This window comes from Trichosurus vulpecula, chromosome 3, assembly GCF_011100635.1.
Source record: "Trichosurus vulpecula isolate mTriVul1 chromosome 3, mTriVul1.pri, whole genome shotgun sequence".
NCBI lineage: Eukaryota > Metazoa > Chordata > Mammalia > Diprotodontia > Phalangeridae > Trichosurus > Trichosurus vulpecula.
Genome location: NC_050575.1, coordinates 194,897,346 through 194,925,293, shown reverse-complemented (window position 1 = coordinate 194,925,293; position 27,948 = coordinate 194,897,346). Strand labels below are relative to the sequence as shown.

The 27,948-nt window shown below is 38.5% G+C and overlaps 1 protein-coding gene across 2 annotated transcripts; it reads left to right on the top strand.

Moving 5' to 3' along the window:
• The first annotated feature begins 4,754 nt into the window (after positions 1-4,754).
• PFDN4 (prefoldin subunit 4) lies at positions 4,755-27,227 on the top strand. Of its 2 annotated transcripts, none has more exons than XM_036751787.1 (4): positions 4,755-5,020; positions 25,739-25,846; positions 26,344-26,484; positions 26,825-27,227. In XM_036751787.1, exons 1-4 carry the CDS (start codon positions 4,961-4,963, stop codon positions 26,954-26,956), a joined length of 441 nt encoding a protein of 146 aa, XP_036607682.1. In that variant the 5' UTR covers positions 4,755-4,960; the 3' UTR covers positions 26,957-27,227. The 2 variants fall into 2 exon arrangements, with proteins under 2 accessions (XP_036607682.1, XP_036607681.1); XM_036751786.1 differs by having other exon boundaries at positions 4,758-5,000.
• Positions 27,228-27,948: the final 721 nt, after the last annotated feature.

Below are 27,948 nucleotides of genomic sequence, written 5' to 3'. Positions count from 1 at the left end.
AGATGGGAGAGGATATGAACAAGATGCAATGGAAAGAATTATGTATTGGAAAAAAAAAAAGAGACATAAGTTTTCTGTCCCATTTCCCCAGACTTAGAGATTAATTACTTCAGATATAAAATGGCTATAATAGTGGTTTATTTGCCTGAAAGGTGAGTGTGTGGATGCATTAGTCTGCATAGTCTTTTGATGTTGTTTCTAGCCCTAAGATTTAAGATTCTAAGGACTAGATGAACACATACCAGCCCCTTTCTCATTAACTCAAGCACTGATATATTTTGACATATCCGTTGAGTAGATTAACATATCCTAAGCCACTTCTAGTAATTTTTGGCCCATTATTTGAATGCCAAATGTACACTTGCCTAAAAGACTATCTTATGGAGAACTCACATGAGGTAAGCATTCGCATGGTGGTCAGAAGTGATACAAGGACGCTCTCAGGATCTCTCTTAAGAACTGTGGAATTGATCGTGTAACGTGAGAGACCCTGGCACAGGACCACCCAGCATAGCATGCCCTCATCAGAGAAGGTGCTGTGCTTTATGAGCAAAGCAGAATTGAAGTAGCTCAAAAGAAATGCAAGATGCACAAATTTAGAGAATCCACCTCAAATGTTCACATGGACTATTTGTGCCTGATTTGTGGTAGAGCAGTCCAAGCTCATATTGGTTTGATCAGCCACAGTCAGACACATTGTAACTTGACTCTAACATAATGATGCCATTTTGGTTCTCTTCAAGAATGAAGGGCAACAACCAGTATTTTTTAGACTAAATGTAAGATCCTAATTAGATAAGAAATCATTATACAATTTTACACAATTTTTTTCTATTTATCTGTGTACATGTCTTTTCTTTCACTCAAGTCCTACTCTGGTGTGTCACTGTGATATGGAAGTGACTGTGGTTACTCAAAGCTATGCTACAAAAACCTCAATTTCTGGCAGGTCCTGATAAGCAAGAAATGTTTTGTAGGCCTGTTGACCTACAGATCTCCAAGAACTAGCTTCAATAAGTTTGGAAAATCTTGTCAACAAAGGACTTGCCACTAGATTTTTAATATATATAAAATCTATAATTTATTATTATAACATATATAAAACACACATATAATTTATTGAATTTAAATCTTAGCTCTGCTGCTTAACTTATTATGTAACATTTGGCCAAGCTATTTCATTCACTCTAGGTCTCAGTTTCTTCATCTGTAAAATGAAGGGGTGAGGGGCGGCTAAGTGGCAGTGAGTAGAGCACCAGTCCTGGAGTCAGGAGGACTTGAGTTGCAGTGAAAGTGCTAACTTGCATTATCACCAGAGTTTCCTCACCCAAGAGTTCCCTTTTAAAATGAAATCATAGATCCAGTCTTCTTCTCTCCATCACCTCCCTCCCTCTAATAAAGTTGTAAGGTTGTTGTGAGGATAAAATGGGATAATATTTGTAAGCATTTTGCAAACCTTAAAGTACTATATAAATGGTAGTGGTTCTTATTCTTCTTATTTGCATCCACAGCTCATTTAACTTTCTACATAGGCTCAGTTCCTTGTTATATAAATATGTGGAAGGAGGGTCCACACCACCAAAATTGCTGATCCTTAGTTTATGCTTCTTGGGGAAGCATTTTCTTGGTGTTTCTCCCAGAACCTAGAACAGTTACATATGTGTGTGTGTGTATGTATGTATGTTTGTATATACATATATATGTATATATAATATACGCAATATATTATATATACATATATAATATATAATATATGTGATTGATATATACATATATATATATATATATATATATATATGTACACATAGCATACACCTAATAAATGTTTGTATGTGTCATAGGGATAAGGAATGGAACTGTGATTTTATTGGTATAAGAAAATCCCAGTTGAACAAACTCCCTCTAATAAAGCAGTTAGTGCTATCTCTGTAATATGGTTTTAGAGACTTGCATGAAGCATTGAGAGGTTAAGTGACTTGCCCAAGGTCATAATTAGTAATGTCAACCTCAGGGCTTGAATCCATGTCTTCTTGGCTCTAAAGATGGTTCTCTTTTCATTACAGACTGCTTCTTTGCATGGGGGAATAAATGAACAAAATTCATCTGGTATTGTATGTGTATTTTACAGGTTGGTTAAATATGTCAGACATCTAGATCTAAAAAGAACGTTAGAGATCATTGAAACCTAACTCACTCTTCGTTTTTTTTTTTTTTAACAGCTGAACAGGGGAAAGCAACAAGCATTTATTAAACACCTACTATGTGCCAGGCACCATGCTAAGTACTTTACAAATATCTCATTTTATCTTCACAACAGCTCTGTGAGACAGGTTGTTATTATCCCCAGTTTACACATGAGAAAACTGAGACAGACTGAGGGTTAAGTGGCTTGCTCAGGGTCACACGCACAGCTAATGACTGTCTGAGGCAGGATTTTCTTTCTGACTCCAAGTTGAGCACTCTGTTCATTGTGTTGCCTAGGTGCCTGAGATGAGCAGATCCCAGAAAAATAGTGTGTCTACTCAATATTAGTAATTCATATTTACAGAGCCTCTTAAGCCTTGCACAAACATGTTGGTTACAACAAGCATGTTTCAGTGCCAGAAGGGGAAACCAAGGCAGAGAGAGTTGACTAACTTGGACAAGGTCACTCCAGTTGTATGTATCCCAAGTGACTAGACTCCAACACCAGTGCTCTTACCATTATACCACACTGCCTTCTAGTGGTGTTGTTTGGCTGGTCTAGATATAAACTTTTACAAATAAATTAATAGAATAATCAGATGAGATCACAGATTTAGAGGTGAAAGGGACCTTAGAGTTCATTAATCTCACCCCTTCATTTTTTTTTTTTGCAGGGGGAATAGGACAATTGGGGTTAAATGACTTGCTCAAGGTCACACAGCTAGTAAATACATCAAATGTCTGAGGCTGGATTTGAACTCAAGTCCTCCTGACTCCAGGACTGGTGCTCTACTCACTGTGCCACTTAGCCGCCCCTCACCCCTTCATTTTACAGATGAAGAAACTGAGACCTAGAGTGAATGAAATAGCTTGGCCAAATGTTACATAATAAGTTAAGCAGCAGAGCTAAGATTTAAATTCAGGTCCTTTGGGTCCAAATCTAGCACTCTTTTCAGGATACCATAAAATAAAATATGCAATGTGTTATATAAATCTTAAAATACTGTGTAATTTAGATCTTATTAATAATGTGATGATAAAGAAAATAGCAGAATAGTGTCTTTTCTCATTTTCGAAGATTTTGTGATCAAAGATTAATCTATTTAACAATGAGTATTTATTAAGTGCCTGCTATATGCCAGACATTTTTCTTCTATGTTTAAATATTTGTTAGACTATGAACAAGTGGACAAAATAATTGCTTTTGTCATTGAATACAATTTGGGGGTTGTAGGCTAATCCCTGGACTCATTGAAATAATTCTTTTTGGAATCACTCCAATAGCAGACAGTACAGGGATGATATTTTCTTCATCATTACCCTCCATGGTTTTGGTTTCTTCTGGTTGGCCTCTGTATGTTGAGATGTTTACATTCCACTTATTTTGAAGTTATTAGTATCTATTAATAATGTTGTTAATAAATTTTCAAACCACTCAAAGCATAGAAACCTCATAGAAACCAAGTTGGGAATAGCAAGACAAATACAATATTTACTTCCCTCAAGGAGTTTATATTCTATAAGGGAAGGCAACTTGTACACATAAACAACATATATGTGTACACACACACAAATATTTACAAAATAAACACAAGTTAATTTAGAGGAGAGACCACTAGCAGCTGGGGAGATAAGAAAACCATTCATAGAGGAGGAAGACATTGTTTGAGTTAAGCTTTTAAGGAAAATTAGGATTCAAAAAGGAAAAAGTAAGGAGGGAGTGCATTCCTGGCATGAAGGGAGTAGGCTATGCAAAGGCTCAGGAGACAGACTGTTCCATGTGAAAAAAAACAGCAAAAGTGCCAGTTTGGCTGGATCCTAGATTACTTAGAGGAGAGTGAGGTGTGTAACAGGGACAGCAAGGATAGATTAGAGCCAGATTGTGAAGGGCTTTTAATGACAGAAAAATTTACATTTTATTTTATTTATTTATTTTTTACTTTTTTTTTTTAATTTTTAGTTTACAACACTCAGTTATGCATGATTTTGAGTTCCAGAGTTTCTTCCCCCTCGGCCCCCTCCCCCCGCCCCAGACGGCATGGAATCCGATATATCTTCTATATATACATTTTATTTTAGAAGTAGTAATAGGGAGCCACTGGAGTTTATTGATCCGGCGTCATATTGTCATAGGACTGTGCTTGAGAAAAATCCCTTTGTTTGCAATGTGGTTGGATTGGAGTGAGTAGAGACTTGAGGCAAGCATCAATTGGTTATTAAGAGGTTATTGCAGTAGTCCAGGTGAGAGGTGGTAAGAGCCTGAACGAGAGTAGTGACCAGGACAGTAACAATTCTCCGTAACCTCTTCAGCTTCAACTGCTCCCATGCAACTGTCAGTGGGTCAAGCAGCATTTATTAAGAGCTGTGCTTTGCATAGGACACTTCGCCTTCCTGTGAAGCAAGGCTGAGAAGGTGAGGGTAGCCTAAGGAGGGTTCTACCGACACGTCACAACCCTCCTTTCTCCCATTGGGCAGCTCCGTCTGGTCCCCTCCTCCTCTTCTCAGCGCTCCTAGGGTGGACCGCAACCTTCCCACCACACCCCTTTTAAGTAAAGGATGGAGGACGAGGGTGGCCTGTTCCTTTAAAAGGAAGATACCAAGTGCTTTCTTGTTTATACCTTCTCCCTCGGCTCCCAGATGCTAAAAATCAGGCATAATAGAGCACAGAGAAGAGAGCAGAGACCTACCCTTCGGGCAAGGAAGTCCCTCACAGAAGGAAGCCGAGGAAGGGCTGCAAGGGGGGCTGGGCTGCCTTGTGCCGCCTCCCCTCCCAGAGATGGTCCAGTCCCAAGATGGCCGCCACCATGAAGAAGGCGGTGAGTGGGGTGCTCCGGGGGTCTGGGACTTTGGGCCGGGGCGTCGGGACCTCGGATGGCTCAGGATCTGGGGACATTAGGGGGCTGAAGCCGGCGAGGGATACACGGAAGGTCTAGGCTCCTGGGGAGTGTCGGCCCACTGGATGTGGCCCTCGGTCCGAGGGGCTCGTGCTCGGAGCGGCCTCATTCCCCTCTCTTCCCCTCCCGCTGTGTTAGGGGGGCTTTAGGCATGAGCCGGGGATCATCCTCGGGCCACTGTGGGGCCGGGCGTCTCGAAGTGCCGAGGGACATAATCAGGGACCGGAGAAGGGCCCTTTGGCTTCCCCTTTCCTCCTCATCCCTGGACTCTGGGGTCCTCTGAGGACCCAGCTGGGCCCTGGGGGGAGGGGCACCCTCACTAGGACGCATGTGCGGTGGCGGTACCTGCCTGTCTCTCCTGGGAGTCTGGGGAGTAGGGTGAGGACACATCCTTGGGGTGTATGGCAAGTTCTCTTTGGGGAGACAGAGAGACTGGGTGGGGGGGGGGGCTTGGCTCAAGTTACCCCGATCCCAGCACTGTCTACTTTTAGGTTTTAGAATTGAAGGGCTCCTTAGAGCATAGAATGTCAGCCAGAAGGACCATAGCGGTTATCTGGTCCGGAAGTTCTTAACCCTTTTGTGTGTCTGGACCTCTTTGGTTGTCTGGTGGGACCAGTGAACCCCTTCTCAGATTAATGTTTCTAAGTAATAACGATGATGGTAATAATAGTAATTGGCATTTACGTAGCAACTTAAGGTTTGCAAAGTGCTTACCGCATATTATCTTATTTGATCATCACTACAACCTGAGGAGGATAGGTACTGTACTATAGTTATTCTCATTTTACAGATGAGAAAACTGAGGTAGACACCCACTATGTCACTTGCTGGTCACGCAGCTTGTGTCTGAGGCCTGATGTGAGCTCTGGTCTTTTGACTCTATGGCCAGTGCTTACACAGGATTACAAAACAAACTATTTGGATCTGTCTGTTCACTGGATCCTGTGATAAGGACCCCTGATAGTCCAGCCTGCTCATTTTACAGATGAGAAAACTGAGACCCACGATGAGGAAGTGAATTGTTTAAGGTCACTTTGGCCACTGGTCTGTGAATCTAGCGTTAAGCACAAATTTAAGTACAGATTGTCCACATGCAGTAGGGGGCTATGAATTCCCAAAGGAAGCCTGAGTATTTAAAAGGAAAACATATATATATATATATATATATATAGAGAGAGAGAGAGAGAGAGAGAGAGAGAGAGAGAGAGAGGGAGGGAGGTTGGGGGGGGGCGGGGAGGATGCTGCCATCAACTTTGAAGCCTAATCTCAGTCTGTTAGGGATTGCTTTCGCTTTTGGGGAGGTTGGGATTGTTACATTTCATAGTAAAAGTGAGATTAATTCCAGTAAAATATATGGTAAAGAATGATTTATTTGGATTTGATAGGCTGGGTGTGAATTCTGACTCTGACACCTAATCAATCAGTAAGCATATAGTATGTGCAGGTGCTTGTGATAAAACAACAAAAATAAATTGTTCCCACACTTGATGGGCCTATAGTCTATCTGGGAAGACAGTATATACAGATCCATCAGTCAGCAAGCACTTATTAAACGCCTACTCTGCTCTGGCAGTTGGGAGGATCAGGAAGGATTGCCTTTAGAAGGTAGTTTTGAGCTGTTTCTTGAAGGAAGTGAGTTAGGTGGAAGGTATAGTGCCAAGTGTGGAACAGAGAGAAGGCTGTCTGGTTGGATGCCAATAGCCATATGAAGGAGGGAGAGTAACGTCTAAGTAGATTTGAAAGATGGGATTTGGCTAGTTGTTAAGGATTTTAAAATACTAAACATCTAAGTTTATATTTTATCCTGGGGGCGATAGGAAGCAATCACTGGACTTGGTTGAGTAGGGGAATGACATGGTCAGATGTATATTTATGGAAAATCACTTTGGCAGTTATGTTGGTCGATATGGAGTCAGCAGTTTGAGGCAGGGATACCAATTAAGAAACCCAACTTTGCAGTATATACAAATAAAATTCAAAATAAATAAAATACAATTTGGGAGGGACAAGCAAAAGTCCCCAGAGGAATCGTAAGTCTAGAGCTAGAAAGGACTTCAGAAGGCATCTGGTTTGGCCCCCTTCATTTTACAGATGAGAGAACTGAGGCCCTTAACCTCCCTAGGTTAAGTGACTTGTCCAAGGTTACACATGTAGTAAGCATCAGGAAAGGAGATGATAGGAGTTGTTTTAAGTAAACTCGGATGTGAGCAAGTAGTGCCTTTCAAGTATGGTTAGATGGCTTCTGCAATGGCAGAGAGATAGAAAATTGAATACAATGGATAAGGAATAGCAAGATGGTCAGAGTGTGTTAAGGGAAGGAATATATAATAAAGCTGGAAAGATTATTTGAAGCCAGGTTGTGAAGGGCTTTAATTGCCAAAGACTGGGAGGAAAGTGGAGGCATCTATTGTTGATCATCTTTTCAAGCAGTTTAGTCACAAAGGGCAGAAGAGATATAGGAAAATAGCATGGATAGAGGATAGAAGGCTCTAATGAGTGTTTTGGGGGGTTGGAGAAAACATCGACACGCATGATTGTAAGCAGTAGAGAAGGACAGGGATAGACTGAAGATAAATGATAGAGTAGGAATAACAGTGAGCAATCTGTTGGAAGAGACTGAATGAATGGAATAGCATCACATTGGCAGGTGGAGGAGTTAGCCTTAGTAAGGAGTAAGGTCACTTATTCATGTAATACAGGAGTGAAGGAGATAGTGGCAGAAGGCATTTGAGTGACATGAAATACAGAAGAGAGAGTTCGCAGTGGATGGTCTCAATTTGTTCTGTAAAATATGAGGCAAAGTTCTCAGCTGAGAGGATGCGGGGAAGAAGGAACTAGGAGCAATTTGGGAAGGGATGAAAAGGTTTGGAAGAACCACTGTGGAGAGTGGGATAATTTGTTGATAACGTAGGTATAGTAGGAATGCCTAGCATTGGTGAGGACCTGGTTGAGGTTGTATAACCTAAGTGTTTAGTAGATGTAATCAAAATGGTTGAGTGATTTTTTTTCACCTTCATTCAGGAGCACATGCATAGGATTGGAGGTGGTGTATGGTGGGAGAGTTCCAAAGCTGAGGATTTGCAGAGGAACTTGTGACTGGAGAAGAGGACAGTGTAAAGTTGAACTGGTTCACCGTGGGGTTAAGATGAGAAAAACAGGGAGAGTGGCAAATGCAGGGGAGATCGTCCAGAGAGAACTGAAGGTTTGAGGGATTGGAGGTCATGGAGTAGACAAAGAGTAGGGTTTGGTAAGAGAAAGTAGAGGGAGAATTGGAAAGCCAATAGATTTTGATCAAATAAGGGAATTTTGCAATTCTCGAATATGGAGACAGTACATTCATGGGTGATGGCAAGGTCGAGGCTATGACCATTTTGTGTGTGCCTGAGGTGGGATAAAAGTCATAGGAAGTGAGTAGGTTGAAAAACATAATGGGGAACGTAAGGGTGTTTGAAGGAGAATCAGTATGTATATTATGAGGGCAGGAGATGCAGAGGGGAGAAAAATGGTGAACCAGGGACCAAACTCATTGAGAAAAGAAGGGGAATGACCAGCAGTTCCAAAGACAATAGCTACCAGGCTTTGGATTGGGTGGTAGATGTGAACTGCATGAACTCAAAGGAGGAGAGGTTACTGAATAATAGAGGTAGAGGGAGAACCCAGGGGAATAAGGGAAGGCACAGCCAGTACTGGAAAAGGTGGCCAAGGAAGCTGCATCATCAGTGGGGAGCCAGGTTTCAGTGATAGCTAGAAGATGGAAGGAATGGGAGAGGAAAAGATTTAGGATGAAGGGGGAGTTTTCTTTCCTGTGTAGTAAATGACAGAAGAAGCATTTGAATCTATGCCCTCCAACTTCAAACCAAATACTCTTTCTGTTATACTCACTGCCTATCATATTAGATTGTGTGTGTGTGTGTAAATCATAAAGGGGAATGGGGATAATTGCCAGACTAATCTGCCAGAGTACATAGCAGGCAGTAGGGTCAAGTATAAAAGTAGAACAGTTGGCCTTGGTGAGGACAAGGACCTCTTCATTAGAGACAAAAGTAAAGAAAGTGAGAATGGGGAAATTCCCTTAAAGGGGTTTTGTGATTATAAAATAGGGAATGAGGAAGCTCTGGGCGAATGGCCTCTTTTCAGTCAAATATGAGATGAGGTTCTCTGCTAAGAGGGTATGGAAAGAAAAAATGGTTTGGAACAGCTGTCTTGAGAAATGATTTAGAAATCAGTAAAGGAGGGGTGAAAGGATTAATGACTGTGAGGTTGAGCAGATTATGTAATCTATCTCATTTTACCTCTAGTTAAAAAGTGGATAATACTTGCTATCTATTTCACAGTGTTGGGGGGGTGGGGTAGGGGAGAGGGAAACATTTCTTATATTAAAAGTATTGACTTTGTTGCCATGATATGCAGCCCCACATGAGAGGTAGCATGGTATAGTGTGCAGAATTCTGCGCTTGTAGTCAGGAAGACCTGGATTCCATTCCTGCTGCTGATGCTAGCTGTGTGACAGCAGGCACTTGGCTTGTCTTAGCTTCAATCATCTCATCTGTAAAAGTGGGATAATACTGCTGGAACCTACCTCACAGGGACTGAAATAAGACAGTAGATATTAAACACTTTGTAAACTTTAAAGCAGGGCAGCTAGGTGGTGCAGTGGATAGAATACTGGGCGTGAAGTCAGGAAGACTTGAGTTCAAATTCAGCCTCAGACACTTATTAGCTATGTGACCCTGGACACCTTAACCCTGTTTGTCTCAGTTTCCTCATCTGTAAAATGAACTGGAGAAGGAAATGGCAAACCACTCTAGTTATCTTTGCCAAGAAAACCTCAAATAGTGTTATGAAGATTTGGACACAACTGGAAAATGACTGAATGATAAACTTTAAAAGACTATATAGCTGCCATTATTGTATGTGCCTCTCCCAGTTCCATGCATTTTCACTGGTTATCTCTCATACCCATAATGAAATGTTTTCTCTCTTCATTTCTCCCTCTTAGCTTCACTGACTACCTTCAAGTCTCAACTAAAATCCCACCTTCTGCTAGAAGCTATTCCTCACCCCCCTTAATTTCTGTGCTTTCCCTCCGTGATTATCTCCAATTTATCTTGTATATACCTTGTTTGTATTTTGTCTCCCCAGTTCCACCTTAAGCTTGAGGGGAGGGACTGGTTTTGCCTTTTTTTATATCCCCATTTATCACAGTGCCTGTTGCATAGTAGGCACCTAATAAACTCTTCTTGACTAGGCTATTAGAATTCTGTGCTCAGTCTATTTTGTCATCAAACACTGATCTAGTCCTTATGCTCAATCTATTTTCAGCAAACATTGAACTAGACAATATGCAGGGCAGTAAGGATGCAAAGAGGTCTAAAAACAATGGGTTTGGGGGCCTTGCGCAAGTCATTTAACATCTTGTCCTATAGACTATATAATACGCTATACTCTTGGGTCTGAGATTTTTTATTTCTGTGACACTGTCTTTGCCTGAGGAATGTAAAATCCAATTGGAGAGGGAGATCACGTACATAAAAAGATCAATAGTAGTGGATCTAAAGGTACATAGTGTATAGGCTTGTCAACATGTTAAAACTGACCCTGTTGTATATTTAGCAATCATCTCTCTCCTGAACTCCAGCCCGAATCATCAGCTTGCTGTGGGACATCTCCATTGGGAAGACCCAACTACATTTAACACCCTTCATATCCAAATAGAACTCATTAACCTCAAAACCCATTCCCCTTCTATACTTCCCTATTTCTTTTGAGGGTACCATTATGCTTCCAGTCACTCATATTCAATTCTAAAATCATTCTTCTCTCCCTTAGTGCTCTCCAGTCCATACTAATTCATGTTGATTCTGTCGAGTCACTTGTCCACCATTCTATTTCAAGTCCTCATTACCTGTTACTTGAACAATAGCCTTAGCTTCCTAATTGGTCTCCTTGCTTCTAGAATCTACTCTTCAATATATTCCCAGTTTTCAAATTAATATTCCTAAAATACAGTTCTGACCATGTTGCTCCTTCTTAAAAATCATCAGTGGTTCCCTTTGGACTCTAATGAAATAGAACTTTCTTAAACTTTTATTTAAATCTCTCCACAATTGTTTTGATATATCTTTCTAGATTTATTTTGTATGAATTTGCTTTACAAACTCTACTCTCCAGCCAATAGGGTCTCATTCTCTTAACTTGACATGTTATTTCCTTTGCACAGGCAAAATAGCCCTCATACAAGGAATGTATTGTCTCCTCACTTTCACTTTATGAAATTTCCTGTTTCCTTCAAGGCTCAGCTCAAATGCCATATTCTACTCTTTCCTAATTTCCCTCAATTGTTATTGCTCTCTTCCTCTTGAAACTACTTTGTATTTCCTTATCTGGCCTCATATTGTATGTAATCTTTTCTTGCATTTAATTTTCAATATTATCCTTACTTGCATTTTGTTATGATTCCTCTGACTTTTGGGATCCAGGGCTCTGAGCCTGTCACAAGTTGAAAGACTATTAGAATTGATGCTCAGGAAATGTTAAACAAATGTTTCTTATTTGTAAGTAGATTGCTTGGAATAAATTTTCCCATAGAAATGATATTAGAGAACTTCCAGGTCATATGAGCAACAAGATGAAGGACTAGACGTTTTCTCTGATCCCCACACCTCAAACTTCTCCAAAATAGAGAATATGTGCCAGAAACAAAGCAACTTCAGCTCCCTCCAAGGTCTAGAATCCAAAAGAAGGTTAAAAAAAACCCAACCAATGAACTGAACTTATCGATCCTGAGCTCACTCAGCGCTTTCCCCCTTCTTCCCATGCTCCCAAGCCATGAGGCTGTACCAGCAGACTAAAAAAACATGACACAACCTTACAACAAAACTAATGCTTAAATCCTGGTTCTCCCCCCACCCCCATACCCACCCCCTCCTTCTAGTGCTATGGAGATGCCCTGGCTCTAGGCTGTGGAAGTTTGCTGAGGCAAGGACAGCCAGCTTGACACATAGCTATTCAGAAGCAAGTCTGTTGGGGCCTGCAGCTTGGAAGCACCAGAACTGCAAAGCTCTGACCTGCCAATGTTGCAGAAAACAGTGCTGCACAGCTCTGAACTTCTGGTGCTGGGCCAGAGAATTGACGTACAGAGGTATGATAGGTAACCAGAAGAGGACACCCTTCATGTGGGGTACTGTACAGCACTCTAACAAGCCTGAGGAAAAGGGCACAGCATCTAACTGAAGCCAGTTCTGATTACCCAGAAGTCACCTGGGTTGGTGAAACATGAACCATTGCCCAGTGTGGGAGGAGCCTGAGATGCTTTGAGATCCAGTCCCTAAGGAAACCATTGTCAGATGAAGGAGTCAGAGGAGTGGGTGATAAGGAAAATAAGAGGGAAAAAAAAGGCTGAAATTACTTTGACTTTCCATATAAACAGATAAATCAACAGGAAAAACAGTAAGGAGAAGGAAATATGACCTCTGGATCTAAATAAACAAATTTAGGCATCTATGAATAGATACTGCAAGGCAAAGGAAAATGATCCAACACTTGAGACAAAGGATCCTGTGAAATTTCTGGAGAACATAGAACCACAGCATACTGTTCCTCAGTTGTTTTTGAAGAGAAACGAGAATTGAAAGAGCAGAATTTGTGCTTTGCACAGCAGAAATAATGATCAGAATAGAAAAACTGGTATGTGCAATGGAAAGCCTCACCACAGAAACAAAAGAGAGAATAATAATGAATGCAAATACAAAGGAGTGAAGGACAGCATACAAGACAAGAAGCAAAAATAATTACATTAAAAGAAAATATGTGCACAATGAAAGCAAAACATACTGATCTTGAAGTCATAATATATAGAAACAGCCTAAGGATCATAGATCTCCAAGAAGAACACAATGGGACAAAAAAATCTTAACACCATAATGAAAGAAATAACAGTAGAGAACCTCCCAGAAATTCTAAGCATAGAAAATGAAATTCTAATCGAAGGAATTCACAGATCACCCCCAGGAAAAATAGTAAGTTCTGCAAGTCATTAGGAGAAAGACCTTAAAAATGCAAAGGAAAGGACATTCAAATAATGTCTAGACTTGGGGTGGGGAACCTGCAGCCTCAAGGCCACATATGGCTTTCTAGGTCCTTTTATTAAGGGAATTTGTTCTGTGAAGTTTGGATTCAGTCAAAGGGCTGCACTTGAGGACCTAGAGGGCCACAAGTGAGCTTTTAGGCCACAGGTTCCCCATCTCTGACTATTCTGAATCTATTAGGAAGAAGAAGGAGAGAATGGAATAATGTATCGCAAAGAGTAATGGAATTCAGGAAGCAGCCCAAGGGTGACCCAGTCTGTGAATTTGCACTAAACCCTTCAAGAAAAAAAGATGGGCATTCAGTAATAAATATAAGAGTTTAAAACTTTTTTTTGAAAGAAAACCAGAACTGAAGAGCTGATTTACTCTTTGAATACCTCAGACAATAGAAATGCAGGAGGAGTGAATAAATGTAGGAGGCAAGGACAGCAACAGCAGCAGAGTGGTGACAGAGATTTCTTTCTATGTATGTGAGGAGGGCAGAGCCAAGATGGCTGAGTAGAGGCAAGGACTCCTCTGACCTCTCCCCCCAAACCCCTCCAAATACCTTTAAAAATGACTCTGAACCAATTCGAGAGCAGCAGAACCCACAAAAAGACAAAGTGAAACAAATTTCCAGCCCAGGAGAATCTGGAAGGTCGACAGAAAAGATCTGTTGCAGCAGTGTGACAGAGTAGTGCAGTCCAGCATAGGCCGCATCAGTGTAGACTGGGCCCCAGTAAATGTGGAGCAGGCCTTGAGGTGACAGAATCACTGGCAGGAGTAGTGGTTTCCAGATTTCTCAGCCAATGGATGCCAAAGACAACTTAGAAGATCAGCAAGAAAGGTCAGTTGGACCTAGGTGAGAGAGGAGCATAATACAGAGCAGGTTGTGCCAGCACAGCTTCAGCCCCAGCAAACCAGGAGCAGGCCTTGGGAGAGACTGAATCAGCAGTGGAAGTGGCAGCTTCTGGAACTCTCAGCCCACAGACAATAAGGGGATTGAACAACTGGTCAGGAGGAGATTACAGGGCCTCTTTGCTAGCACTGAGGCAAGATTCTGTTGCTTTGCCCATACTTGGATTTGGGTGGCAGTCCTGGGGCAAAGAGGAGCAGTAGCATAACAGAGCTTGTGGTAGCGGTGAAGAGGGGACCCTCCTCACAGTTCTATGACAGAAAAGAGTGCTTGTTTACTCTCACAGACTAGAGCACAGGGCCAGGAGAGAAGTAAATACCTATTCTTAGATTATACCACCTTGGAAGAATTGAAAACTTATGGGTTCCTAAAAATATCTCTGAAAATAGCTGCACAGAACCCCTGAAGCTTGGGACAGTTTGGTCTCCACCCTGGAAGCAGAGCCCTACCTTAACAAAGTTAAAAATTCAAGTAGTAGGCTGTGAAAAATGAGCAAACAATGGAAAAAATATATAAAAAATCCCACTTCTGACTATAGAAACTTACTTTGGTGACAAGGAAAATCAAAACACACACTCAGAAGATAACAAAGTCAAAGCTTCTACATCCAAAATCTCCAAGAAAAATATGATCTCAGGCCATGGAAGGGCTCAAAAAGGATTTTGAAAATCAGAGAAGTAGAATAAAAATTGGGAAGAGAAATGAAAATGATATAAGAAAATCATGAAAAATGAGTCAACAACTTGGAAAAATACTGAAGAAACACCTTAAAAAACATACTATGCCAAATGGTAAAATAGGTCCGAAAAGCCAATGAGGAGGAAAATGCCTTAAAAAGCAGAATTGGCTAAATGGAAAAGGAGGTCCAAAAGAAAACAATTCCTTAAAAATTAGAGTGGAGCAAATGGAAACTAATGACTTTATGAGAAATAAAGAAATCATAAAACAAAACCAAAAGATTGAAAAATTAGAAGACACTGTGAAATATCCCATTGGAAAAACAACTGAACTAGAAAATAGATCTAGGAGAAATAATTTAAAAATTATTGGATTGAAAGCCATGATCAAAAAAAGAGCCTAGACATCATCTTTCAGGAAATTATCAAGGAAAACTGCCCTGATAGTCTAGAACCAGAGGGCAAAATAGAAATTGAAAGAATCCTCTGATCACCTCCTGAAAGAGATCCCAAAATGAAAACTCCCAGGAATAAGCCAAATTCCAGAGTTGCTAGGTCAAGGAGAAAATATTGCAAGCAGCCGGAAAGAAACAATTCAAGTATTGTGGAGCCACAAGCAGGATAACAAAATTTAGTAGTTTCTACATTAAAGGATCAGAGGGCTTGGAATACGATATTCTATAGAGCAAATAAACTAAGATTATGACCCAAGAATCACCTACCCAGGAAAACTAAGTATAATCCCTCAGGAGAAAAGTGAGTTTTAAGTGAGATAGAAGAATTTTCAAGCATTCTTGAGAAAAGACCAGAGCTAAATAGAAAATCTGACTTTCAAATACAAGACTCAAAAGAAACATGAAAATGTAAACAGGAAAGAGAACTCATAAGAGACATATTAAAGTTAAATTGTTTATATTTCTACATGGAAAGATGATATTTGTAACTCATTATTAGGGTAGTTAGAAGGAGTGTATGCAGACAGGGCACAGGTGTGAATTGAATATGAAGGGATGATATATAAAAAATAAAATTAAGGGGTGAAAGAGGAGTATACTGGGAGAAAGAGAAAGGGAGAGGTAGTATGGGGTAAATCATCTCTCATAAAAGAGGCAAGGAAAAGCTTTTACAGTGGAGGGGAAGAGGGGAGAGGTGAGAGGGAGTGAGTAAACCTTACTCTTACAGGAATTGGCCCAAAGAGGGAATAACATACACATTCAATTGAGTATAGAAATCTAAAATAGAGGAAAGTAGGGGGGAAGGGGATACAAGAAGGGATGGTGATAGAAGGGAGGGCAGATTGGGGGAGGGGGCAGTCTAGAAGTAAAACACTTTTGAGGAGGGATAGGGTGAAAGGAGATAGAGAATAGAATAGATGGGGGGGGGCAGGAATATGATGGAGAGAACTATAGTTAGTCTTTCACAACATGAGTATTATGGAAGTGTTTTGCATGACTACATATATATAACATATATCTAATTGCTTGCATTCTCAGTAAGGGTGGGGTGGGAAGGAAGGGTGAGAATTTGGAACTCAAAGTTTTAAAAGTGAATGTTAAAATTGTTTTTACATGTAACTGGGGAAAAATAAAATTCCAAATAAAAATTTAAAAAATTAAATGTACATGAAGAGACAGGGGTGAAGGTGGAAATCTTATGGATCTAACAGTGAAGAGGTAGATGGGGGTATCATGGACAGAACCTGTGATGCCCTGCCTGAAGGTAAATCAGGCTTTTTATTTTTGTGGGATTACATTATAGTATGAAAGGCTACATAAAGGGGAGACACTTAAGCAGGGGTATAAAAAAGGGCCTGTGATGCACTGGGGTCAAATCAAGGGCTAAGCAGTGAGCGAAAGATGGTTTCTGTGGTCCCAGAAAGAAAGGAGTATACAGAGGAGTGGGTGAGGTGGTGGGGGGAAAGAGAAAAAGGGGGGGGGCAAAGGACAGAGGCCTTACTTTGGAGGTAGAAAGAGGTTCCATTGATGAATACTATGGGTGAAAAGAGATACATGGTCAAGGTGGATGAGCACTTTAGACTAGATGGGGCCTGGGAGATTTGGTGCTTGAAAAGTCTGCTTGTTCTCTATTGGGAGGGGGAGATGGGAATTGGAATCCTTGGGGGCAATTGGCATCTGGTGGAGCAGGAGAGCGCTTACGTAGGTGGGCATTTCCTCGCAAATGTAGAAAAAAATGTCTACAAGGGAGGGTGTAGGTCAGTGATGGGTTGCATAATGAAGATGTAGTGGGGAAGGGTCTCTACTTTGGGACAGTGGCTTTCTGACACCTGAAATAATTGACATTGTTTTGGAGTGAGATACTGTGGAAAAGAGGAATCCAAGCTGTACAAGGCAGTGGCAGAAAGTGCCCTGAGAAGAGAGCCTAGAATGGATACTTTTGGAATCTTTGATTACATGAAGAATATAGAGCAAAGAGAGAAACTAGATAATTATAAGGGTCTTGAATCAGAGAATGAGGGTCTAGAGTAAGCAGAAAGAGAAGATGGATAATGAAAAGAATGAGAGAGATCTGTTTTGGAAAAGGGTACAAAAATGAAATTAAAAAACAAAAAACCTAATGAACAGGATTAGCTGAAGAGACAGAGAGGAAGAGGGAATTCACTTAAAGGAAAAGAGGGGAAGAAATGTATATCCAGATAAAAGTAGGAGAGAACAAAAAGGGAACTAATAAAACGCTAAAGGGAGAGGAGTAACAAAGAACAGCGAACTAAAGGTGAGAGGAAGAGAGCCAGTGGGAACAAGGCCTCCTTGAAAAAAGATTAAGTAACTGAAGGAACATAAATATTGTATTTGTTTAGCTGGAGGGGAAAAAATCATATCTTGAGAAGAAAAAAATTGTAGAGATAGAAGAAAATATAAACCTAATTCTTACAACTTTAAATGTGAATAGATTAAATAATCTAATAAAATAAATTCAAAAGAATGACAGCTTCAATCAGTTATCAATAGTTATTAAACACCTACTGTGTGCTAGACACCACAAAGTGCTGGAGATACAAAGAGGCAAATGACAGTCCTTACTCTCAAGGAGCTTACAGTTTAATGGGGGAGACAAGATGCAAACGTAAATACAATACAAGTTATATACAGGATAAATAGGAAATAATTAAAAGGGGGAAGGCACTGGAATTAAGAGAGGATAGAGAAGGCTTCTTGTAGAAGGTGGGATTTTAATTAGGACTTAAAGGAAACAAAACCCTACAATCTGTTGCTTATAAGAAAAACATTTTAAAAACAAAGACATACACAAAATAAAAACTGAGGGGATACTAAGTATCAATTGAATCCAGAAAAACTGGCCATCATGCTATCAGACAATGCAAAATCTTCCAAAAATGAAAAAGAGATAAGCAAGGAAACTATATTATGCTGAAAGGAACCCTAGGAAACAAACTAACATCAATAATAAACATGTTTCAAGTATCATAACATCCAGATTCATAAAGGAAACATCTGAGCTCCAAGAAGACATAGTAACACCATAGTGAGTATAGACTTACATATTTCTCTATCAGTTTTGGATAAGTCTAAGAAAAAGATAAACAAAAGGAAAAATGGAGAGCTGAACAAATTTTGGAGAAACTAGAGTTAAAAGACTCATGACTTCAAGAATATATGTGTGTATGCATATGCATATGTTTATGTATATACATATACACACATAAAATACATATAATCACAAGGAACTTTTACAAAACTTGACCATGTACAAGGGCGCAGAAGTATTGCAAACAAATGTAAAAAGGCAGAAATACTTATAGACTATAATACAGTTAGAATAGAAATTGGTTCAAATGGAAGGCTGAACAATGAGATCTTAAACAATGAGTGGTTCAAAGAACAAATCACAGAAACAATACGTAAGAGAAGGTGAGAATGATGAAACAGCATAGCAAAATTTCTTGATTGGTGCTAAAGAAATCTTCAGGGGAAAAATCCTTACACTGAAAGTGTACATTGTGCAGGCCTGATCTAAAACTAAAAACCAGCATCATATATAATGGGGATACACTAGAACCTTTTCCAGTAAATATGGGAATGAAGCAAGGTTACCTACTTTCCCCACTTCTCTTTGATATAGTTCTGGAAGGGCTAGCAATAGCAATAAGGCAAGAGAAAGTAATTAAAGAAATAGGTAAAGAGGAGATAAAACTTGTTTGCTGATGAGGAAATTCCAGGAAATCAACAAAGATATTAATTGAAACAATTGCTTCAGCAGATTTTCAGACTATAAAATAAATCGACAAAAATTAATATTATTTCTATATATGACAAAACACAAGAAGCAAAAATAAAAAGGGAAATCCTATTCCAAATAACTACAAGATATATAAAGTATCTGGAGATCACACATAAAAAGCACATAAAAGATTTGTAAAGATTCAATTACTAAGTCTTTCTTAAGGAAATAAAGAATAACTTTAGCTGGAGGAACATTCAGTGCTCATGGCATGGCTGTGCCAGTATGATAAAAATGACAATCCTACCAAAATGCGTTTACAATTTTAATGCTATACCAATGCAGTTAATAAAGGGATGCTTTACAGAACTTGGTAAAATAATAAAAATTCATTTGGAAAACAAAATAACGTGAATATTAAGGGAAATGATGAAAAGAAGTAAGGACAAAATGGAAATACCACTTTCAGATCTCAAAGTATATTGTATAGCAAGTCATATCATCTGCTGTTGGTTAAGGAATAGAGAGATAGATCAATGGAACAGATCAGACCAGGAGAATCAAACAGTAGAACTCAATAACCCAGTGTTTGAGCAAATGGAAACCTAAATTACACAGGGAAAAATTCACTATTTGATTTAAAAAACAAAACAAAACTGCTGAGAAAACTGGAAATATTAGTCTAGCAGAAACTAGGCTTAAACAATACCTTACACCACACTCCACAATACATTCTAAATGAGTATGTGACCTTAATATTAAAGATCATACTATTAACAAAATTAGAAGAGAAACAGATCATATACCTCTCACAGGAATAGGTAAGAGATGTATTCTTGGGGCAGCTAGGTGGTGCAGTGAGTAGAGCACCAGCGCTGGAGTCAGGAGGACCTGAGTTCAAATTTGGCCTCAGATACTTGACAACTTACTAGCTGTGTGACCTTGGGCAAGTCACTTAACCCCAATTGCCCTGCCTTCCCCTCTGCAAAAAACAAAACAAACAAAAAGAGAGATGTATTCTTAACCAAAGAGAGAGGAAATTACAAAAAAAAAAAGATGATTTTGATTAGTTGAGACTGAAAAGCTTCATACAAATAATGTAACATCTAGGATTAGAAGGAAAGTGGTAGAATGGGAAAATAATTCTTTGGATCAAATTTCTCTGATAAGGATTTGATATCCAAGATATATAAACAATTAATAAAAATATGAATTACAGCCATTCCTTAATAGATAAATGGTCAAATAATATGAACACATAGTTCTCACAAGTGCAAAGTATTCACAACCACATAAAAATGCTTGAAATTACTAATAACAAGAAAAAATGCAAATCAAAACAAACCTGAAGTTTTACCTCACATTCTTCAAATTGGCAAAAATGACAAAAAAAATGTTGACAGGAGGAATTGTGAAAAGATAGGCAGGTTAATATATTGTTGGTAGAGCTGTGAAATGGTACCATCATTTTGGAAAGCAGTTTGGAATTATGCAAATAAAGTCACTAATGTGTTACTATCTTTTGAACCATAGATTCCAGTACTGGGCTTGTTATACCCCAAAGAAGCCATCGATGAGAAAAAGTCCCCTGTATGCTCTAAAATATTTATAGCAGCATTTTTTTTGTGACAGCTAAGAATTGGAAACAAAGTAGATGTCCATAAATTGGGGAATGGCTAAATAAATTGTGGTTATTACTGTAATGGAATACTACTGTGCTATAAGAAATGATGTGTGTGCTGAATACAGAGAAGCATAGAAAGATCTATATGAAACTGAAGCAGAGAGAAGTAAGCAGAACCAAGAAAACAATATACACAGTAACTATAGCAATGTATATTGAAAGAACAGTGACACCAAAAAATTAAAAGTAAATGAAACAAAGCTATAAAGATCAAACAGGACTTTAAAGAGTCTCAAATGAGAAAATACACCCTAGTCTACCCCTTCATACAGGTGTTACACATTGCACATATTTTGATTGTTTTTCAATGTATTAACCAATTGTGTTGACGTTTTACTCTCTCTAAGAAATTATAGTTTGCCATATAAGATGGTTTTCTGGGAAGGGGTAGGGGAAGGATACATGGGATACTATGGTGATGTGAAAAAACAGAAAATAATTAATACTCATTTTTTAAGAAATATAAAGGGTGGTTAGATACTTAGGTACAAAAGCCTGACTAATGTACTGTAACTGCACTATGCCATTGCTTCTTGAACAGGAAACTTTGTAGGGGAAAGGAATAGTGTTTTCTACCCCTTTTCTTATTGCAGAACTTGTCTGTAGTCTTATAGTAAAAGGTTTATCTTTGCTACCATCTGTAAAAACAGATCTCTTATCAACCAAATGTTCTCCAGCTTTGTTTGACATAAATAATAACTATTGCTTCTAACAGATTTGATCATTAAACACAAGTAATTCAGTTTGCTTTGAAAAATATTTCTTACACATTTTTCTGCACCACTTTCCAATTTTCTTGTGCACCAAGCCTGTTGTGCTCTTAGAGTGGTATGCATCCCTTCCTGTGACTCCACCGTACAGGCCTGCTTTAACTTCCAAGTACTCCAAAATTACCCTCCCCTGCAAAAAAAAAAAAAATGTGAGAGAAACCCTCCTAGCGTCTGTGGAGCTTTCTGCTAAGCTTTTGGAGGCCAGCAATATGTATGATTTAGTTCATTCAAAAATGTGAACCTCTTCTTGAAGTAGGTATTTGAATTTTTAAAGATTATTAAGTGAATTTCTAATTGTTGGAATTTCAGACTGAGTAATAAAGAGAATTTAAACATTTCAGGTTGTATGGGGAAATGAGTATGGTTGGACTAGGGCCCTTTTAAAAGCTGACATTGTGATTCTCTTCCATAGCGCAACCCTGCCTGAGAACCTGAGTGTGCCATGGGTCCCTTCAGGTGTTATTTCTTTTAGGCCCATGAATTCTTTAAAAGTTTAAGCTTTCTCCTCCCCATCTGCCTGTCTTCAACTCTTGTCCCTTTTTTCTTCCACCCACCCACCCCATACAGGCAACTAGACCATTAATAAGTATGAGTCAAGTAAGTCAGGGTCTGCCAGTAATCTAATTTCTTGTGACAAATGTGCCAGCATCCTTAAAAATTTTGAACATTAATAAAAAGCACTGATTCAGTATTTTCACTGACACCTTGTAGATAACAAGCAAGCTTTAAAATTTGTAACCATTTTTAATTGTGAAAAAAAAAAACCTTGAAGTTTGTAATGGCTTTTCAGGAAAAAAAAATTTTTTTGCATGTTATTTATTAGAAGTTTTTCCTTGGTAATTGGTAATTCAGTTCAACAAGACACCATTCTAGATGCAGGGTACAAATAAAAAGAAACAATTCCTTCCCTAAGGTACCCTCTGTTATAATGGAAGGGATGCAACTTGGAAATAGGTAGGAATGCAAGGTAACTTGGGTAATAGTATGTTACCAGCTCGGGGTCAAGAAAGGGTTCAATAGGACATGAAGCCTGAGCCATATCTTTGAGCAATCTAGAGAAGGCATTGGGGCAGAAACATAAGGTGGAATGTCCAGTTTAGGGAGCTGGGAGAACATTGAGTAGGCCAATTTGTCTGCATTGTACAATATATGAAGGACAGTAATATGAAATATTTAAGTAACAAATATCTGTTAGTCATAGAGAATCATAGATTTAGACCTGGAAAAGAACTTAGAGATGATCTAGGCCGGGGGGAGGAACCTGTGGCTTAGAGGCTGAAGGTTCCCCACCTCTGGTCTAGGCTGTTCCCCCCACTCCTCACCCCCATTTCACAGGCAAGAAAGTAGACCCAGAGAGATTCAGAGATTTGCCAAAGGTTCTACACAGGTAGGGTGTAGCAGAAACAGAATTCACACCTAGGTCCTCTTTCTCCAAATCTAAAAGTCTTTCAGTTGCATGTTTACCCTTGGAACATATTTTTATTCCCATTATTACATCTTAGAGTATTAACATTTTTCATAAATATCATACAAATCTTATTAGTGTTATTCTGCAGTCATATGGCAGTTAAGAGTAGAATTGACAAAAACAGATTAATTGCATTTCTCTGAAGATTTATTTGTGGTTTCGTGCAGAGTAATCGCCTCCTGTGTCCCCCTCCCTTTTCCGCTCACTGGACCAAGTAGAGTAGGGCACACTCCATATTTCTCACTGTCACTCCCCCTGACACCAGCACTTAGCAACACTTCCTTTGAGATTCATTCCACTGTTTCCCTCTATCCGATTCCTTATAGTGGTGACCTATCAGTTCCTAGATCATCATCCTTTACTCAAGGAGTTTAGTATCTGGTTCACAATCTTTTTCTTCCTTGACCCTTGCCCTCATGCCTGGAGTCTTTAATGTACCCATTGCTTGTCCTTCGGCTTCCTAGTTCATCAGCCTTCTCAATTCCCATGCTTCATACACTTTCTTTCAGCCACACACAAAAAAGGTCATATCTTTGATCAAATCATTGGGAACCTCCAACTCTGAAATTCCTTTTTCTGATCACAGCTTCCTATCCTTAAATTTCTCTTTCTACCACATACCTGCTTAACTTACCCTTCTTTACTGTGACCACTAGTTACTTTTCCCCTCCCTGCTCTCTTCTTTCATCATCCCTTCTCTGGCACCACCTTTCTCTCTCTACACTCTTAACTCTATAGTTTAACTGTATTGTCTTCTGCCTTTGAATGCTTTGTTGCTTCCCCCTTATCCAACCATTGTGGCTCATGCCTTACTAAAATCCCACTCTCGGTTGCTGTCACCATCCACTTTCTCTGCTCCTTATGAGCTTCTGAAATAGATGTCACACAAGTATGCTGACTGAACTTATTACAGATTTATTTTCTCTAATCTTGGTGGAGCTCCACTGCTACATGGAAATTCTTTATTGTTACCTGATTAACTTTCTTATTATACTCCTCACTTAAATATTCCAAAACTATTTTTCCCTTCTATACTACCTCTCATGTCCTACTTTATTAAAAATCAGTTAACAGTCATTTGCTAAGTGCTTACTAATTGTCAGGCACTGTGCTAAGTGCTGGGAATACAAATAAAAACAAACAAAAAAGAAAAATAGAGTCCATGAATCATGACCTGCTTTTTCCCTCTTAGCTCCCATCCTATACCTGGGAATCCCATTGCCTCATTCCCTATTCCCTCTTTGTCCATCTTTACCAAACCAGTCAAACACAACTCCTTCTTCACTTGACCTTCATATCCTCTCAACCTGTTATCATATGGCTCTTCTCCACTAACAACCAAATTAATAGAAAAAAAAGCTGTCTACATTCTTTGCCTGCACTTCCTTTCCTGCTCACTTTTCAGCCTCCTACAGCCTGGCTTCAGCTCCACCACTTCACTGCAACTGCTCTTTCCAAAGTTACCAACAATCTCTTAGTTGTAAAATCAGTAAAACTACAGGTTTCATCCTTCTTGACATCTTTGTAGTTTTTAAAGTGCTGACCACCTCTTCCTGGATATTTTATTCCCTATTTTTTTTAATTACTTTTACCTGATTATTTTTCTACATGTCTGATCCATCTCAGTTTTCTCTCCTGAACCTTCATCCATGGATCCTCTTTCAGGCTAACTGTAGATGTCTCTCCCCTCCAGGCTCAGTCTAATGTACTCTCCTTTTCTCTCTACTCATTCTTACTTGGTGATCTTATCAGTTCTCATGGGTTCAGTGTTTTTTTTTCCTATATACATGACTCCCAAATTGTATTTCCTACCCTATTCTCCTAAATTTCAGTCCTGCATCACCAACTGCTGGCTGGACATGTCTGCTTGGATGTCGCCTCTGCACATTTCAAGCTCAGCATGTCCAAAATGGAATTCTTTCTCCTTCTCTCCAAATCTGTACTTGTCAAAATTTCCTTTTTTGTTGAGGGTACCAGTATTTTTCTAGTCACCCAGTTCCAAAGTCTCTTAAGTAATTCTTGACTTTTCCTTTTCTCTCAGCCCCCTTATTCATTTAGTTAGCAGGTCTTGTCAGCTCCCCCTTCACTACATCTCTTCTCTCTCCAAAAATCACTACATTAATTTAGGGCCTTGTTAATAACTCTTACATCTGGTCTTTTGCAGTAACTTCCTAATAGATTTCTTGTTTCTGGCCTGTCCCATCTCTTTTCCACAAACCTGTCAAAATAATCTTCCACATTCACAGGCCTGACCATGTCACTCCACTGCTCAAGAATTCTAAGTACTTCCTTAATGCCTGTAGGATAAAATACAGTATAAACTTGACTTATCAGCTTGATATTTAAAACCTTCCACAGTCTGATTCTAGGCTGTCTTCCCAGACTTATTTCAGTTATTCCCCTTTATGTGCTTTATTTTCCAGTCAAATAGTCTGACTTAATGTTTTTTGAACTTGAGGTTCTATTTCATGATTCTGTGTCTTCACATTTTCACATGGCATGTCGCTTATGTCTGAAACAAATTTTTCCCCATCATTTCAGCCTCCTAGAATCTTTTGAATCATTTAAGGCTCAGTACAAGTATTTGTGGGGAGCTTCTCCTGGTCCTTCTAGTTGTTTAAACTTTCTCCTGTCTCAAAATTATCTTGTCCTTTCTTAATTGTGTTAAGTGTATCTCTTCTGCCCCCTGGGCAAGACTTTTATCTGATTCTCAGTTCCTTGAATATAGAAGTTACTTAATACTTACTATGAATTCATCCCTAGCAAATATGGGGGAAGGAAGTAGATAATTTAAAACTTACAGAATAAAAATAATAGTTTTATGGTACTTTATTGCTTCAAACGAGTTGTTTTATGGAAAAAAATAAAAATGTGTTTTTCAGGCTGCAGAAGATGTCAATGTTACTTTTGAAGACCAACAAAAGATTAACAAATTTGCACGGAATACTAGTAGAATCACAGAACTGAAGGAAGAAATAGACGTTAAAAAGGTATTAGGATAATATTAAACTTCATAGTTGGAAAAAATGAAAGTGATTTTTGTTTTGGAGGGGGGAAAGGCAAGGCAGTGACTTGCCCAAGGTCACACAGCTAGTAAGTGTGTTAAGTGTCTGAGATCAGATTTGAACTCAAGTCCTTCTGACTCCAGGGCCAGTGCTCTATTCACTGCGCCACCTATATGCCCCATATGAATGTGATTTTAGTGATGCATTATAGTTTTTTTAATACTGTGAACTGAAACTGAATGTAGAAATCTAGAGGGAATTGTGGTATTGATATCTTGAATAAAATATCACTTTTAAAATCATCTTAAAAGTTGATCATAGGATTTTATTTTACATTCAATTTTTAATTGCCTTTGGAGATAATAATCTTTTATATACTGAAAACCCCCCTGTCTCAGTATGAAAGTTACTTGCTATTTATATTTGTAATAGTTAATTTTTAAAAATCTCCTTTTCACTGATATTTTTTCTTGGATTTATAGAAACAGCTTCAAAATTTAGAGGATGCTTGTGATGATGTAATGATGATGGATGAAGATTCTTTAATGATTCCCTACCAAATTGGTGATGTTTTTATTAGCCACTCTCAAGATGAAACTCAAGAAATGTTGGAAGAAGCTAAGGTATGTTAAGAATCTTTGTGTGTGTAGTTTTTGTTTGCACTATAATTCCAGACATTATGTTTTTGTATACTGATTTTAAATAGTTAAAATTGACCATTATACCTTCACTTCTGAAATTCTTAAGTATGCAGCCATGACTAAAATTTATATCAAGTCTCTTGGTTCTGAAAATGGTGATATATTTGAATCTAATTACCAAATTGCTGGGTTGTTCATTTGCTTCTAATTAAGTGTTAACCTTTAAGCCTTTTAAATATTGTTTCTGGTATAATTCTTCAGAAACCACTTAGGAATAACTTGAATGGAATTGCTACTAACCAAGTACCTTTTCTTTTTCCAGAAAAATTTGCAAGATGAAATTGAAGCATTAGAATCCAGAGTTGAATCAATCCAACGGGTGTTAGCTGATTTGAAAGTTCAGTTATATGCAAAATTTGGGAGCAACATAAACCTTGAAGCAGATGACAGTTAAAAGTTTTCTAAATATAAATTTTTTATTTGTTTAATAAACTTGAATATTGGTAACAATGAATTCCATTCTTCATATGATGTTGAAATCAAATCAGCATTTTTTTCTTTAAAAAAATTTCAGTCTTTTATTTAATGAAAACTTGCCTATTTTCACATGTCTTGCTTATTTATTTTATATTTTTTAAAGAAAAAGCAGTATACATCTGTGTATTTTGCATAATAATTTCAAGATTAGGCTCTTTGTGTCCTGTTTATTAAAATCAGTTAAGCAATCTTTGTATGTTTCTATATTATCATTTAGAATTTTTTAATTTCACATTTTCATTTACAGGGTTAATTACAATTGTCTGTCTTTACTTCTGTTGAGAATGCTTTGTGTTGGTATCCCCACTACATGGGTAATAATAGTGACGAGCACATCCGATGAGAAACTAAGTGTAAAAAGTGGGATTAAAATGTATGGTTTCCATACATTCTATGCTTCCTTCTCAATGAAAGCATCATCAAAAAGGTATAATCCATGCACTTATTTTGCTGTAGTCATTTGATTATAGAAAATAACTTAATTTGGTGTCCTCTTTGAATAGCTACTATCTTTTAGTAAAAGGGTGAGTAAAGTAGGATTAGATAATAGTAGAACAATGCAGATGGAAGGACTTTAGAATATAGATTATCAGGGCAGTAAGAGACTTTACAGATTATCTACTCCAGTCCCTTAATTTTACAGATGAAGAAATTAAGGCTCAGAGAGGTTTAGTGACCTACTAACTTAGAAACCAAGTTTACACACTACTAATAAGAATGTGTATTTGAATTCCTTCTAAAATCAATGTGAAGGGTTTATATTACCATTCTAATATTTCTTACATGTTATATTTGGTATTTGGTAAATGTTAATAATGAGATATATATTTTTAAAAGCCTGCTAGTACTTCTAAATAGAAATAAACTCATTTTTTTAAGAACATCAAAAAACACATTTTTTTCTTTAGG

Bases quoted from the DNA above. Each gene is read 5' to 3' on its own strand.
- PFDN4 (XM_036751787.1), top strand. From the start codon at position 4,961: ATGGTCCAGTCCCAAGATGGCCGCCACCATGAAGAAGGCGGTGAGTGG. The intron at 25,847-26,343 runs GTATTAGGATAA...TTGGATTTATAG, and splicing joins AAGAAATAGACGTTAAAAAG to AAACAGCTTCAAAATTTAGA. The intron at 26,485-26,824 runs GTATGTTAAGAA...TTCTTTTTCCAG, and splicing joins AAATGTTGGAAGAAGCTAAG to AAAAATTTGCAAGATGAAAT.